The sequence below is a fragment of the Bufo bufo genome, chromosome 4 (genome assembly GCF_905171765.1).
Source record: "Bufo bufo chromosome 4, aBufBuf1.1, whole genome shotgun sequence".
Lineage (NCBI taxonomy): Eukaryota > Metazoa > Chordata > Amphibia > Anura > Bufonidae > Bufo > Bufo bufo.
The window spans coordinates 218,155,491-218,172,522 of record NC_053392.1 but is presented as its reverse complement, the minus strand read 5'-3'; the positions used below and the strand labels follow the sequence as shown (position 1 = coordinate 218,172,522).

Below are 17,032 nucleotides of genomic sequence, written 5' to 3'. Positions count from 1 at the left end.
ATGAACAACAAAAAACCAATACAAATTGCCACATCCGTAATGACTTATCCTATCATGATATTTAAAGGATTTCTCTGGAACCAAGAATTTCTTTTATCCCTTTAATATTGCCAGGCAGGAAGCAGGTATTAAAAAAAAAAAAAAAAAAAAAAAGCTCCCTTCTCCTCCACTACCTGTTAGACTGGAAATGTGACGTGCCGTCAACACACCTGTCATTGCTGCCAGCCAATCAGTGGCCTCGGCAGTGGCAGTGATCACATGCCATGCTTGCACATGTCACCAGTGAGACAATTGATTGGCTGGCGGCGGTGGGGGGCGTTTAGACGGCATGTTACATTTCGGGTCCCGTGGGATCTGGAAGCAGAAGAGAAGGGAGCTTGGCATTGGAACTGGTGACAGGTGAGTCTTTTTTTTTTTATCCCTGCCTGGCAATATTACAAAACGGTTACCAGTCTCGGAGAACTCCTTTAACCTGTACAGTAAATACCGTAAAAATAAAAACATTATACTACACAGTGAATGCTATAGGAAAAAAATCCAAAATTGCAGTTTTTTTTGTTCATTTTGCCTCTCATAAAATGCAATAAAAGTGGTCAATAAGGCATGTATACTCCAACATGGCACCAATGAAAACAAACAGCTCTGATGATGGAAACATTTCAATATTACGGCTCTCAGAATATGACGACACAAAATCAACAGTGTCTTTATTGTGCAAAAGCAGTAAAACATTAAAATACAAACTATATAAATTTGGTATTGCCAAAATGGTACTACCCAGAATAAAGGTTATGTCCCTCTGTGAACTGACCTCAAATTTATAATGCAAAATACCTGCCTCCAGGATGACAAGTTTTCTGATATTGATGACCTATCCTCAGGACAGGCCATCAATATCAGATGGGCTGTAATTACATTGCACTGCCGCTGCAGTGTTAACGGCATGCAAATAAAAATTGAAGAGGATGCAGGTGTCTGCCTAGGCCAGTGACGTCACGTTCATTGGTCACATGGTTTAGGTGCAGTTCATTCCTATTAAGGTGAATTGAGTTGAGCTGCAATACCAAGCACAGACTGTATCCAAAAGATGGCGCTGTGCTTGATAAGTGTTGGGAGGCCTCTTCAAACATCTGATCAGTGGGGTGATCAGTAAATCAATAAGCTAAATGTACCCAAAAATAGTACAATTGCTAAAAACAAGCTCCCACACAGCTACATCAAAAGAAAAATGAGAGTTATACTTTTTGGATGGAAAAACAAAATTGCGAACTAAAGGACCCAAAATAGGCCAGTCCTGAAGGTTTTAACATTCTTATCCTATCTTTTTGGTAGGCTGTTCATCCAGGTTATGGTTTCCTGTCAGAAAATACAGAATTTGCTGAACTATGCAAGAAAGAGAATATCATATTTATAGGACCTCCGTCTTCCGCTATTCGAGATATGGGCATTAAGAGGTAATGGTCAGCATGTGGTTTCTGGTTCTGTAAATATAGAAAAGAGAAATAGAAAAGTAGTAATCTTTTTCTTCCAGCACATCGAAGTCAATCATGTCTGCTGCTGGTGTCCCCATCATAGAAGGTTATCACGGGGAAGACCAGTCTGACCAGCACCTTAAAGAACAAGCTCAGAAGATAGGCTATCCTGTAATGATTAAAGCTGTCCGTGGAGGAGGTGGTAAGGTAAGATATTTTGTTGCTTGGTTTCTTTTCATCAACAGAATGAAGGGTATTCATATCTTAAGAATTTTAGATATCCTGTGAGTACATGGCATCAAAACTCATTATAAGCATACAAATGTATTCCAAAAGATTACCTGTTGTGTGTTATTTAATCCTAGCAGTATGGCTCAACTGAAGGAGTTCTGTGAGTGTATGGAAGCACAGACATGACACTAGAGATACGCTTAGGCGGGTTGCTGAGTCTCATTAAAGAGACCAGTCCGGTATGGAGACTCACTGGAAGTGCTCCACGGTATGGAGACTCACTGGAAGTGCTCCACGGTATGGAGACTCACTGGAAGTGCTCCACGGTATGGAGACTCACTGGAAGTGCTCCACGGTATGGAGACTCACTGGAAGTGCTCCACGGTATGGAGACTCACTGGAAGTGCTCCACGGTATGGAGACTCACTGGCAGTGCTCCACGGTATGGAGACTCACTGGCAGTGCTCCACGGTATGGAGACTCACTGGCAGTGCTCCACGGTATGGAGACTCACTGGAAGTGCTCCACGGTATGGAGACTCACTGGAAGTGCTCCACGGTATGGAGACTCACTGGCAGTGCTCCACGGTATGGAGACTCACTGGCAGTGCTCCACGGTATGGAGACTCACTGGAAGTGCTCCACGGTATGGAGACTCACTGGAAGTGCTCCACGGTATGGAGACTCACTGGAAGTGCTCCACGGTATGGAGACTCACTGGAAGTGCTCCACGGTATGGAGACTCACTGGCAGTGCTCCACGGTATGGAGACTCACTGGCAGTGCTCCACTTCCACAAGGTAGCTAGGCAAGATGGTTTACTTTCCTTAGGAGATACCTCTTTGCATATTTTAGTGACAAGTTCATAGATTTCCCCAAAGTGACTGATATCCTGTTTAGTCTAGGCATATTTTGCTATAGTCCATAATATGTGATAAGAAGCATGAAAGGTGATGGAACATATAAGGGGATATATTTACACGACAGCTTACATATACTAATGATACAAACACATTCTTCCCTTTTTTCACCATTAAGTGAAATCATATCTCTTAGGCTCTCTTCACATGACTTTTTTTTGTCTCTCTTTAACTTGTACAACGGTAAAGGCTCATTTTAAATATGTTAAACTGAGGTTGTGGCAGATAACTAACTGTGGCATCTGTCATCCGTAGACTATGATGGCATTCATTTAATGAATACATCATGAAGTTTTCAATAGTGTTTAATGACAAATCCACTAGGTGGGTTGCTAAAGAATTATTTGCTTATGGGAAAACTGCTGGGGGCCTGAAAAAAGTAATAAAATAACTTAAAGGGAACCTGTCACCTGGATTTTGGGTATAGAGCTGAGGACATGGGTTGCTAGATGGCCGCTAGCACATCCGCAATACCCAGTCCCATAGCTCTGTTGATACATATGCAAATGACCCTGAGAGAGTCAGAGCTTGAACATAAGACTCTTCTCCGGTCACACAAGATGTGACTCTTATGTTAATTTGCATAAAAGGCAGGAAGTACAAAAATACATAATACTTATTGAATTTGTCTGCAAATTATATTAAAAGTGTAATTTATATGTTTAAGGTAACACAATGAACATTTAGAAATGCTCAGTGAGGGTAGCATAGTAGAGGTGACAGGTTCCCTTAAACTCACCTTTCCAGCCACTTCTCATTAAGCGCTGTAGCTCTTTTCTCTTCCCTGGGCTGCAATGGTGACATCTGCAACTGTGTTGGGGACAGCACAGCTTCAGTCCTAACCATGGCACTAGATCAGAGGTGCCAGGGAAGGCGAGTTGACGTGCTTTTATTATTTTATCAGGCTCTCAGCAGTTTCCCCTAATGAAAAAGAATATTGGGTAACCAATTTAAGGGGCTTTTCCAGGATTCATATATTAATGACCACTCCTCAGGATACATCAGCATTATCTGATCAGTGGGGGCCCGACTAACGGCTCTCTCTTTAGGCCAGTGATGTCTTGTTCATTGGTCACATGGCTTAGCTCATGTGAATGGGCCTGGTCTGCACTACCAAGCACTATATCATGTACGGCACTGTGCCAGGTCAGCTGTGCGGAGGCCGCAGTGCTCACCGGACCGCCATGCGTGTTCATACAGCTGATCTGCGGGGGTGCCGTAGTTGATCCCTCATTAATCAGATACTGGTGACCTATCCTGAGTATAGGTCATCAATATGACTCCCAAAAAAAAACTTTTAAATGGAATTATAGCCTGTGGGTGACACATGCTGCTGTTAGGTATCCTTTTAATGCACCTGTCACTCATGAGCTATAATGGCATCAATTTAATGGATATCTCATGAAAAGGTTTGAAAAGCTCATGACATACAGTATATGGTTTACAGATACCGTACAGTGCCATCTGTCGTCCATAGGCACCTAGTATACCCAACATATTTTTTTTTACTGGACTCTGCAGGACAGAATAGTTAAAAGGAACCTGTCGCCTCTCCTATGCTGTAGTTGCTGAGGGCAGCATAGTATAGTGACACCCACTGATTTCAGGGAGCTGTCACTTCTGGGCTGGCATTCAGTACTATTACAGTATTGACAGAGTGAACCTTGCAGCATGCACCAGCGCTGCGAGTGGAGAAGAGTCTGCCTAACGGCCCTGTCTGCTGCCCATGACTGGCAGCTTTCTTTAATGTTACGCATGGGAAAGAAACCTGACCGTCATGGGGGAAAGGACAGGGCCACGAGTCTCATCGGACCCATGTCCCCTCACAGTGCTGGCCCACACTACATGGCTCGTCTTTGTCAGCACTGTAAAAGTATTGAATACTAGCCCAGAAGTGACAACCGGCTGAAATCAGCAGGTCTGCTACTATACTATGCTGCCCTCAGTGAGGGAAGCATGGTAGAGGTAACAGTTTCCCTTTAAGTCTAGGTAAGACGATCTTCGGGTCTCTAACTGGCAGTGGAAGCCTTTTGATGTTTAAACTGTGTGAAGGGAGTTTTCCTTGTATAAACCCTAAACAGAAAAAAACAGGCCCTCTAACTATACAAGAATTAAACATCAATTCTACTGCACTTCTAATGACTGGTTATACTGCTCTGATAAACCGTTTTCTATTTATGAAAACAAGCAAGGATCTGTAATGAAGGAGATTCCCAACTTATTTCCACAAATCAAAATTAACATCAATTCGTTATTTGCGCTGAGTTGAAGACAAGAGGGATGCAATCGTATACAAAATATATCTATTTATATATAAGAAAAATCTGTGCAAAATAATAAAATATAACATTGGTGACAAACAAAGAATACGGGTCGAATAGGTTCAATCAATTGGAAAACATAGGTAACATATAAGATATAAATGCAACCAATAAAATGACTTTTTAAATGAAATGGGTAGCTGATATGTGACTTCTCCCAGCAAACAGATGGTCATAAACCTAAAAGTTTAACAGCGCATGGGCAAAATCTGTCCCTCATGTACAAATTTGGCTATGAGCCAATATTATATTCAAAATGAGGATAAACTTCCACCAAATGAATTCAATATATATCCGACCAGACCATTGACTAGAAACTGAAATCAGTTTTCTGGAGATTATACAAATGTATATATCAAATGTATATATTTATCTCCCAAGACTGAAAAGTATAATTTGTATTGCAGTTGAAATTATCTCAAATCAGTCTAGATCCTACAAGAACTATATGGTCTGTACGAAGATATATGGCGAATCAATTGCCTAAAATAAAGATAGAAATGTATACTTTACCAACAAATTGAAATTTAGTTGTCTGAAAGAAGTCAGCGGTCACAGTTCAGCAGCAAGGGATGGTCAGGTCTCCCTAGTTCTGTTTCCTTCCTCTCCTGTTGTTGATCATTGATCCGATCTACCTCCCTTGTCGGCTCATGCAATCTTTTATCCCCCCCCCCCCCCCGGAAGGTGGGCTTGGTTTGGTCTTCCACGTGACTAATGACCTCATAGTGCATCAATTTGCTACGTAACTCTTACTCACCACCACCACCACAAGGGGACACTAGTGTTATATATATATAAAAGTTTGCGTAATTACATTTAATTCTAATATTTTCTAAAGATCTAGTAAAAAGATAACCTTTGACCTAAGCTCTGGACAAAGACCTAAATATGGGAAAAAAGGACATTAATGTATACCCACTGTCAGACTTATAGTCTGCTTATAGATTTACTACTTTGAGACCTTCTACCAAAGCACTTAATCTTCCTTCTACACATACCAAAGTGAGGTAATTAGTTCCAGACATTATCTTTTTACACATAAAAAATACATTGATATATTCCACCTAATTCTATGTATTTTAAAAATATAAAAAAAAACCTTTGTTAATAATACATACCAATACGTTTCATTGGGTATACATGTTCTGGTTCTGATCAATGGTCAGGTAGGTTGATACACTGCTCCAAATTAGATAGATATATATAAGGTCAAAGCATACCTCTAATTTATTAGGTGGGGGCTTCACATTATATACCCTCCATATTAGTGGGAGGAGTGGGCTCACATGATTGGTCTTTTAGCAAGAAGGAATGTAAACAGGAAATAAGTTTAAGGCATATGTATGATAGACTCAGAGGAATTCCTGACAGTTTCAAGTTTTTGCTGCAAATAGTTTCAATCATAGAATGCATACTGGGGGTTGTCTCTCAGACAGACACCATTTTGTGACAAGCAAGTGTCCATTATATTCCATAACATACATACTAATACTTTTTATTGGGTATACACTCAAACAATATATAATGAATATAGTTTGGCTATGATGATAGTACAGGTTTTTATTTTACTTTCAATTAATCAAATAAATAAGCATATATATGTTGCATATAATATCTTAATATAAACCCATTATTGCCACTATTATCACTAGCAAAGTTACATCAGGCAACTCTTAAATAAACCCCATTTCTATTCATTAAGAAAAGTAAAACAAATCTTTAGAACATTCCATTCCCTGTTCATTATCTTTTGTAGAGGCCTGAAGTATCTTTATGGTACCTCTTTGAGACCCCCACAATTTATGACATGAGAATGTTTAAGATTCTTGACTCTTCATTGTAAGTCTCTGTCCAAACAGAATAAATTCGCATTGACCTTCAAGCAAGCAGACAAAATGGCAATTACAGTCCTGATCAAAAGTTTAAGACCACTTGAAAAATGGCAAAAAATCATATTTTACATTATTTTTTGTTGGATCTTAACAAGGTTCCAAGTAGAGCTTCAACATGCAACAAGAAGAAATGAGAGTGAGACAAAACGTGAGACATGTAGGGAAGCGGGAGCAATTACATTTTAGATTCAGATCGAGCGCAGTGAGCCTCCTTAGTAGTGACACACATGCAACTAAATACTAAGTTGCTGTCAAGATTTAGGGACTAGGGCAAGCCCTGAGAATGTTATCAGGAGCCATCCCACCCAATGGTGTATACTGAGAAGAGGTATACACATATATACACCAGTCTCACAGCTCAATCTGAGGATTTTTAACCATTAATTTAGAGTTCAACTTTTAAATTGAAATAATAAAGATACAAGTTTTATGTAAATAAAATAAAAATTAGTCAGTAGGTGATTCAAGCCACGCTTTGGTCGCATGACCCCTGAAAAATTTCTGCTAAAACATTTTTTGAGCATTTAATTAATTGAAAATAACGATTAAACTGAAACAGGCTGTTTTTTAGCTGATCCAAATTTTAGGACCACATGCCTTTTAAAAGGCCAAATCTGTGCAAAGATGTGGATTCATTGTCATTTTCTGTCAGGTAGTCACACGTTGTGATGGCAAAGGCAAAAAAAACTCTCCCTTTTTGAACGTGGTCGGGTTGTTGAACTGCATAAGCAGGGTCTCTCACAGCGCGCCATCGCTGCTGAGGTGGGACACAGTAAGACAGTCATTTGGAATTTCTTAAATGATCCTGAGGGTTATGGAACAAAAAAGTCAAGTGGAAGACCCAAAAAAAATTAATCAGCACTGAGCCGGAGGATCCAATTGGCTGTCCGTCAAGACACTGGACGATCCTCGACCCAAATTAAGGCCCTTACTGGTGCTGACTGCAGCCCCATAACCATCAGATGGCATCTGAGACTGAAGGGCTTCAAAAACAAAAAATGTCTTCAAAGACCTCGTCTCCTTGAACGCCACAGAACTGCTCGTTTGGACTTTGCAAGAGAGCACCAAACACGGGACATTCAAAGGTGGAAGAAAGTTTTATGCTCTGATGAGAAAAAATTTAACTTTGATGGTCCTGATAGTTTCCAACATTACTGGCATGACAAGCAGATCCCACCTGAGATGTTTTCTACACGGCACAGTGGAGGGGGCGCCATAATGGTTTGGTGTGCTTTTTCCTTCAGTGGAACAATGGAGCTTCAGGAAGTGCAGGGGCGTCAAACGGCCGCTGGCTTATGTCCAGATGTTGCAGAGAGCATTCCTCATGACTGAGGGCCCTCGTCTGTGTGGTAACGACTGGGTTTTTCAACAGGACAACGCTACAGTACACAATGCCCGCAGGACAAGGGACTTCTTCCAAGAGAATAACATCACTCTTTTGGCCCATCCTGCGTGTTCTCCTGATCTAAATCCAATTGAGAACCTTTGGGGATGGATGGCAAGGGAAGTTTACAAAAATGGACAACAGTTCCAAACAGAAGATGGCCTTCGTGGCCGTCTTCACCACTTGGAGAAATGTTCCCACTCACCTCATGGAAATGCATCAAGCATGCCGAAACTAATTTTGGCAGTGATAAACAATAACGGCGGAGCTACTCATTACTGAGTTCATGTTTGGAAGTTGGATTTCTGTTTTGGGGGGTTTAGTTTTTTTTTGGAGGTGTGGTCCTAAACTTTTGATCAGCTGAAAAACACCCTGTTTCAGTTTATTCGTTGTTTTCATTAAATTGAATGCTCAAAAAATGTTTTGTCTCACTCTCATTTCTTCTTGTTGCAGGTTGAAGCTCTACTTGGAACCTTGTTAAGATCCAGCCATGCTAAATATGATTTTTTTTTGCCATTTTTCAAGTGGTCTTAAACTTTTGATCAGGACTGTATAATGCCCATAGACCAATCTGTAAAGTTATATGTATAGGCCTTTAAAATATTAATTCCTTTCTGTCCAAAATTTCTGACACTGTATTATTAATATCTAGGGTATGAGAATCGCCAGATCTGAGGCGGAATTTATGGATCAATTAGAGTCAGCTCGAAGAGAAGCAAGTAAATCATTTAATGATGATGCCATGTTGATAGAAAAATTTGTGGACAATCCAAGGTAAAAGACATCAGTTCACCATTAGTTATTTACTATAGCCCTAATAACTAGTTACTGGGGGACACTTTGAAAGTAACCCATGAGTGTCCCTGTCTTGCATGGGTAGCCAGAAATGTTAACAGGGTTCCTAACCTTTATTGGATGGGGTTACATGAGGCAGTCCTCTGAGAGTGTTTGACTCCATTTGAAAAACATAGAGGGACAATTTTTAAACCCTTCACACCATTATTATGGTGTTAAAAAGTCTCAAATTATAGCACACATCATATTTTCAGCATAATTAGCAACTTTTTAAGCTTGTCACACTTTTCTGAAGTGCTGAGAAATGAGGATGGGGCTTAGTTGGAGGGGCAGGGTTTCACTACGCCCACCGAATTTACTATAACGCTTGTAGCTGGCATAGACTTCAGTGTCTGCGAAAGGCAGGGCATAGATGCCCCTAATTTATTAAGAGGCAGCTGCTTCTTAATAAATTAGACGCCTCTCATGCCAATGTAGGGAGATCAAGACTGGTGTATGGATTGGCCAGCCTTGATAAATCTCCCTGATAGAACTGTAAAATCCAAAGCATTGGTGTAAACATCCCTTTGTACATGTTTTTTTAGAAGTTTCTGCGCATTGACTTGCCTGATTTCACATTTTGTTATGTTGAGGTGCTAAAATAAAATAAAAAATCCCTATTATTCTGCACTCAGTCCCCATAATGACAAAGTGAAAACAGAATTTTAGAAAACTTTGTTTATTTATTGAAGAGGAAAAAGTAAAATCTTGCACTGACATAAGTATTCAGAGCCTTTACTCAGTAATTAGTTAAAGCACCGTTAGCAGCGATTACAGCTCCAGTCTTCTTGGGTACGATGCCACAAGGTTTGCAGACCTAGATTTGGGGATTTTCTGCCATTCTTTTCTGCAGATCCTCTCAAGATCTGTCAGGTTGGATGGGGACTGTCAGTGGACAGCCATTTTCAGGTCTCACCATTTTCAGGTCTTACTCCTATGTTGTCTTGGCTGTGTGCTTAGGGTTATTGTCTAGTTGGAAGGTAAACCTTCGGCCCAGTCTGAGGTCAAGAGCACTCTGGATTAGGTACTTATTAAGAATATCTTAGTATTTTGCTCCACTCAGCTTTCTCTCACCCCTGACCAGTCTCCCTGTCCCAGGCACTGAAAAACACCTCCACAGCATGATGCTGCCACCTCCACATCTTCAGTGTAGGGATGGTATTGGGCAGGTGATGAGCAGTGCCTTGTTTTTATCCGGACATGTTGCATAGGTTTGAGACCAAATACTTCAATCTTGGTTTCATTAGACCAGAGAATCACGTTTCTTACAGCCTGGGAGTCCTTTAAGTGTTTTTTTTTACATATGAATGAGCACTGAGGTTTGTTTTTCAGACTTTTTGTTATTGTGCATATCATTTGCCAGACTATATTGGAAAAAAGATCTGAATCTGTTTAATGTATTTTTTATTTTTTTTGTGCCAGACATGTAGAAGTCCAAGTGTTTGGTGACCAACATGGAAATGCAGTTTATTTATTTGAGCGGGACTGCAGTGTACAGAGAAGACACCAAAAAATCATTGAGGAGGCCCCTGGGGTAAGCCTGTTCTTCACTGCAAGACTGTATAACTGAGTCATAGATGACAAGTGCTAAGAACAAATAATCATAGATTTAAGAAAAATAATCTTTATAGACAGTACATACAGTTATTGCATGTTGGAGAACTATTGGACTTAATAAACTTTCAGTCCCACTGTTATATAAAAAGTGAAAGGGAGTTTGTGTGTAACGGTTCTGTGCCATCATATGTCCTAATTGTTCTTAACTGATCCCATTGACTTACAATGGGTCTATCGGGTTTCTTTTTACTGGACAGAATGGCATAGCATAAGACATTGTGTTTCCCATTATAACAGAACCATGATGGAAATCTAAACAGGATCAGTTTCTTGCTTTGGAAATATTTTTGAAATCTGTTTTGTGTGTGCACATAGGGGATGCATAATCCCTGCCATTGAGGAAAAATAATTTTATTAAACTGAAATCTTTCTAGCCTGGAATTAGTCCTGAGGTGAGGAAGAAACTTGGAGAAGCCGCTGTGAGAGCTGCAAAAGCCGTGAACTATGTGGGTGCAGGTATGTCTGTATGTAAGATGTATGTATCATATGGAGTTCCTGTAGTTTTCAACATTGGTGGTATGCCGCCAATATGGAATCCATATGTTGTTGTACTTGGTTGAGTGCCGTGGTTTCTATATGGTTTTAGCCAATACAATGCCCCTCTTCCAGACCGAGCATATTGATGACGGCCACATTGTATCTGCCAAAACGTCTTTTTTGATGATAAGGTCCCAACAGGTGGACTGCCTCTGATCACACATTGATGACACAACCCCTCATACGGGTCTTTACCCCCTTATTGCAACCTAGTCTTTCTCACTCGTATCATTGGGGGACACAGGAGACCTTGGTTATAGCTGCTGCTGCCACTAGGAGGCGACACTAAGCAAAAAAGTGTTAGCTCCTCCTCACAGCTATACCCCTCCTGCATGCACTGAGCTAATCAGTTTTAGCTTAGTGTCTGTAGGAGGCAGACCTCCCTGCTTTGCAGGGCTCCTAACTATTTCTATTGTTATTTTACCTTTTTTCCTCTTTTGGTACAGGAAACAGAGACCTTTGTTTATCCAGGGAGGAGGGCCGGTGTCTGTTCCCCTCACTGCCCAACCTCCCCCAAGAAGAAAAAGTGGACCAGGGCAGCCCAGCTTCCCTGCATGCCGCCAGCCATGGGGTCACCTGCATTTCTGCAGTCTCCCCCTCCACTCCAGCCTCCCTACTACCTTGATGCTTGTGTCTGAGGAGGTGACCCTGCTGGTACTCCGAGGGGGGTGGTGAAGAGAAGAGGATGAAGATGGGGTGAATATTGACCACAGGGTAAGTATAACCCCCGCCATCCACCACCATCCCCTCACTCCATTCCCTCATATCCCCATTGACCTGGGTTCCTCTTCCTATTTTAATCGGGTGCTTGAGGCCCCCCTTGCCTCGCCCCCTCCTCTCTTCGCCCCCCCCGGCAGCCCGCACCTTTCCTCTGGGGCCTGCTGATATTCTTTCAAGTGGCCGCATCCATTCCTGGTGTGGCCACTGCGTGTCACCGCCAGATATGCCCATCCCAGGTTTCGGGCAGTTCCACGGCCGGTCTTCCATTCCTCCGTTTTCTCCAGAAGTACTTCTGGGCGGCCCACGCCTACATGAGCCCACTGCTTGCTGGGCTGCAACTTCCAGGCTGAGTTACGGGGGCGGAAAAGGCCGCCCAGTCGTAAAAATGTTGTGTCCTTGCGCTAAGTCCCGCCCCCTGTCTCATGGGGGACAGAGTAAAAGAAAAAAAGAAAAGAAAAATATAACCCTCACTGGGGCTTAACATGATATTAATTCATCAAATACGTATTTAAAGATACTGGATAAACTTCAAATATGTGAGTTAAAAAAAAAAGAAGAAAATTCCCATTTAGCCCCTGGTGCGTTTCCAGCGCTGTACGGGTGCCTACTATAGTGTTTAACCCCTTTTACAGATGGCATATATGCACTACCTTTCACCGTTCCGCTCATAGGCACTGGTTTTGGTACATACTGTTGTTTTACCCCCTTATCAGGCGGAGTTATTGCACTGAATACTGTACGGGCTGTAGCATTACCTGCCCTCAGGCAGGGTAATCGCACTATAACTGGCGGCGGTGCCTTGGTAGCATAACCCCTTTCCGCCAGCACCCTTACTTGTAGTACACCCTGTAGCATTACCCCTTTCCATAGGCGGAGTAATTGCACTACCATTGGATGCTGCAAATGCTGTAGCATTACCCCTCTTCCATAGGTGGAATAATTGCACTACCACTGGATGCTGTACAGGCTGTAGCATTACCCTCCTTCCATAGGCGGAGCAATTTCACTACCACTGGATGTTGTGAATCCTGTCGCGTTAACCCCTTCCACAGGTGGAGTGATATCATAACCACTGGGCATGCTATATACTGTTGCAGATTATTTGCACTTCTGGATACTGTATCTCATTGCTTCCTCCACAGGTGAAGTGCTTCCACCCATATTTGCATATTGTGACTACCACGGCACACTAAAATGGTGCTGCTTGCATTGGATGGGGTGCCTACTATCATATTCCTTCCCCTCCACAGGGGGTGTAATGGCGCTACTACTAGATACAGTATATCCTATCCTATTACCTCCTTTCACAGTTTGGGTAATCACGCTGACAGCTGCAATGATTACACCAACATTGGATACTGGGACCACTACGCCACAGTGGAGCATTGGTCCTAGCACCGGACCTTCTGCAGGTAGAGTTTTCACGCTAATGGGTGGTACGCCATAGTGAAGCTTTGGTCCCAGCTCTGTCTCTGTTCTTCCTGTCATATTCCTCCCCTTTCTCAGGGGGAGTATTAGCAAGAGACGGTACCTACTATTGCCTTACCTTTCTCAGCAGGTGGAATACGGGGCAACCACTGGTTACTGCTCTATGTCCACATTATCCCTTTTATTAGCTAGATATTGGCATTTAGCGCTTACATGGTGGCCTCTGCTTGCTCTGGGGTTCCTTACAACACAACCTTTCTTGTGCTTTAAGTCCCTGTTGGAATCCACTCTACAATGGTAGTCATTGTCTCCCCCCAATAGGTGGAGCATCTGCACTGGCACAGAATACTATGGTTGCCTCCACATCCACCCGTTAAGCGGTTTTGTGCATTTCACTGACTCTGTATACTGTATCCATGGCCAGCTCTCCTCCTCCTCTGGTGGAGTGTGAATGCTAGCACTACACACCATAAGATATGGCCTCCCCCAGAGTCGGAGTATTGCCCTAGCCACTGTGGCTACTGCTGCATGGCCTCCCCCTCGGGTGGAGTCGCACACAAGCACTAGGTGCAGTGTTCTCTACTGCATAGTCTCCCTTTCAGTTGGCGGGATGCACAAGCGCTAGATGCTATATTCTCTACGGTATGGCTCCATTATCAGATGGAGTATTTGCGGTAGCCCTATATCCCATGTCTACAACTGTATGGTTCCTTTCTCTGGTGTAGTACCTGGGTTCACTCGGAAAGCTGTCATGGCACCCTTGTTGCTTCCTTCCTTGCTTGGTGCATTTGCACCAGATATTGGGTCTGTAGTTTCTCCTCCACACCTTGTTTCAGCCCTATCTTTGTATGCAGTAGTTTCTACTGCATCCCCCTTTCTATAGGTTAACCTAGGGGTGATGAATGTATAGATATTTCCACACAGGCGGTGTTCAATTTATGCTACCTCTGGAGGCCGTGGCACTGGCAGGCATCGTCTTTGCTGGCACTTGGTGCCTCACCTTACACGTCCATTAGTTCCTGATGGCACTGGTTATCCGCATTACGCTCATCTCCAATCAGGTTTTGAGCAGTAGCATGGGATGCTATAGCTAATAAATCCCTCACTGGTGTGCACTAGAATGGGGTTCTTCAGCTGGTGTAACCCCCTTGTTCTTGTGGTGCTCGTTTACGGTATTATTTCCTTTACAAATGGGTCATTGGCGCTAACATTTGACACTGTGACAGCTTCAGCATTGCCTCTCAAGTACGGGCTCTGACATGTCAAGTTGTAGCGGACATTCCTATTCAGCCCACATACTGTAAATTGCCTACATTTCTCCTCTCCAGATGAGCAGTTGTGCTGTCGCTTGTTGTCACAGCTAATGGATGATTTGTTGCTGGAACGGAACACCCTTTCTACTGTATGCCTTTCCACGAAGCGATTGGTTACGTACCAAAGCTACTATTTCTGTTTACCCAACCAGTATCCATATTCCCTGGGGTTGGTGTATTATTGCTCTGGAGTACCCGCACTGCAGCTACTTTTTTTTCTCTGCTACTTCTGTGGAGTTGGACATTGCCATTACATTCCTCTTAGGTCTGAGTTTTCTCCCGTCTCTGGCCACTTTGGACATTCGCCGAGGCGGGAGTTGCTCTCTGACGAGTCTACGCACCCCTGACATTTTTGACGTGGGCATTGCTTCAGCCTGCTGGTTGCGTTGGCCAGTCCAAGCAGTTTTGTCTGTGGTGTATCAGACGGCTTCTCTTGCGGGAGAACTTACGACGAGCCTCTGCGGCTCTGGGGGCATCCTCCTACCATATTACTTCTACTTTGGGAGTTTTTACTCTTTTTGCAGAGGTTTACACAGTGGTTCCTAATCTGCTTCCAGGAGTTTTTTTCTGGTCAGTTCCACTGATGGGTTCCCATTGTGGCTTTTATCTCCCGTGGTCCTCCTGACTTTCTCTTACATGTTGGCCCAGAGAGGTCTCCTCACCTACCTGGGAGGCCTCTCCAGGACAGGTCCTCTGTCTTCTGCCCAGCTGGTTCCTTCCTGACTACCATGTTTTTTCTCTGTGTTGAAATCTCCCTTCCTACTACTTAAACATTTGGATGAGTTTTGTCGGGGTCCTCCCCGCTTTTTGGCTGGGTCTCATATGTACCCGGATTCTGCAAACCCATTTGTATTGGGTGAACCTCCCTCGCTTTTCCGTAGGGCCTATTGTCATGCAAACAGTCCTGGCCTTCCATTCCAGACTTCAACACCAGTTCTGTGGTCCTTGATACCCAGAGGTACCTCCCAGGCATCATGTTCATTCGTCAAAAAGGCTTATCCTTCTTGTGGATATTCTGTGCTGCTATCCACGTTTTGTGAAGTATCTCCAGTAGTGTTGAGCGAACTTCTGTTTTAAGTTCGGCGTCTAAAGTTCGGCTTCCGGTTAGCGGAGGATCCCGATATGGATTCCGAATTCCGTTGTGGTCCGTGGTAGCGGAATCAATAATGGCCGATTATTGATTCCGCTACCACGGACCACAACGGAATTCGGAATCCATATCGGGATCCTCCGCTAACCGGAAGCCGAACTTTAGACGCCGGACTTAAAACAGAAGTTCGCTCAACACTAATCTCCAGCCCTTTGGCTTCGTTTAACTGGGCTTTTCTCTTCTGCCCAGTCTAAGTCACTGCATCCTTTACGCTCACTGGCTGGTATTCCTGGTTCATGCTCTTCCTGTCCTGTTCAGGGTTTCTGTGCATCCTCTTCCAGCAGTTCTGTGCGGGTCTTTGCTTTGGTCTTTTGTTCCCTCCCCATGGTACTGCTTTAGAACGTCCCATGGTCTCCTGTGTCCCCCAATGATACGAGCGAGAAATAGGATTTTTTTGTACTTACCTGTAAAATTATTTTCTCGCTGAGTTCATTGGGGGACACGGCACCCACCCAGTGAGTACATTGCTGGATCTTCCAGATGGGTCCCACCTGTCCTCGGTTCTGACCCATCTTCACTTCTCTTCTTATTCTTGCTTTCTGTTGGCTTCTCCTGGCTGCTCCTACTGCTTTTGTACAAAACTGATTAGTTCAGTGTATGCAGGAAGGGATAAATGAGAGGAGGAGGTAACAGTTTATTTGCCTAGTGTCGTCTCCTAGTGGCAGCAGCAGCTATACTCATGGTCTCCTGTGTCCCCCAATCAACTCAGCGAGAAAAGCATTTTACAAGTAAACACGAAAAAATCCTATTTTTTGTATTGGCAGAAACAAACCTAGATTTAAAGTTCCAGTGGATGCTTGATTGAGAGACTAGGCAGATGTCGCAGCTTAGATAGGTCCCACTAAGCTTCATCGTGTGGATTCCACTTGTCCACAACCCTTGCAGGTCCTTCTGGCTTTGAAATATAGGCGAGGGCTTGCAATACTGTTGCACTTTTCTGTCTGTGGCACTGCACTTTGTTTTAGTACAATGCATTTGAAAAGTCTTCCCCCAATAATCTGCACTCAGTACTTCATGTTGAGAAATTGAAAACAGAATTGTAGACATTTTTGGAAAAACTAATGGGGTCATTTATCAAACTGGTGTAAAGTAGAATTGGCTTAGTTGCTTATAGCAACCAGTCAGATTCCACCTTTAATTTTTGACAGCTCCTTTAGAAAATGAAAGGTGGAATCTGGAATCAATGGGCGACTAAGCCAGTTCTACTTTACACCA

General features: G+C 43.0%; 1 protein-coding gene across 1 annotated transcript in view; it reads left to right on the top strand.

The window, feature by feature from the left end:
* The window catches only part of MCCC1 (methylcrotonyl-CoA carboxylase subunit 1), a 66,608-nt gene that overhangs the window by 11,507 nt on the left and 38,069 nt on the right, over positions 1–17,032 (top strand). Inside the window, exons 5-9 of the mRNA XM_040428286.1 lie at positions 1,333–1,454; positions 1,532–1,679; positions 8,871–8,992; positions 10,475–10,586; positions 11,044–11,125. Coding sequence (XP_040284220.1) covers positions 1,333–1,454; positions 1,532–1,679; positions 8,871–8,992; positions 10,475–10,586; positions 11,044–11,125 — 586 coding nt within the window. The remainder of the gene's footprint in view (positions 1–1,332; positions 1,455–1,531; positions 1,680–8,870; positions 8,993–10,474; positions 10,587–11,043; positions 11,126–17,032) is intronic.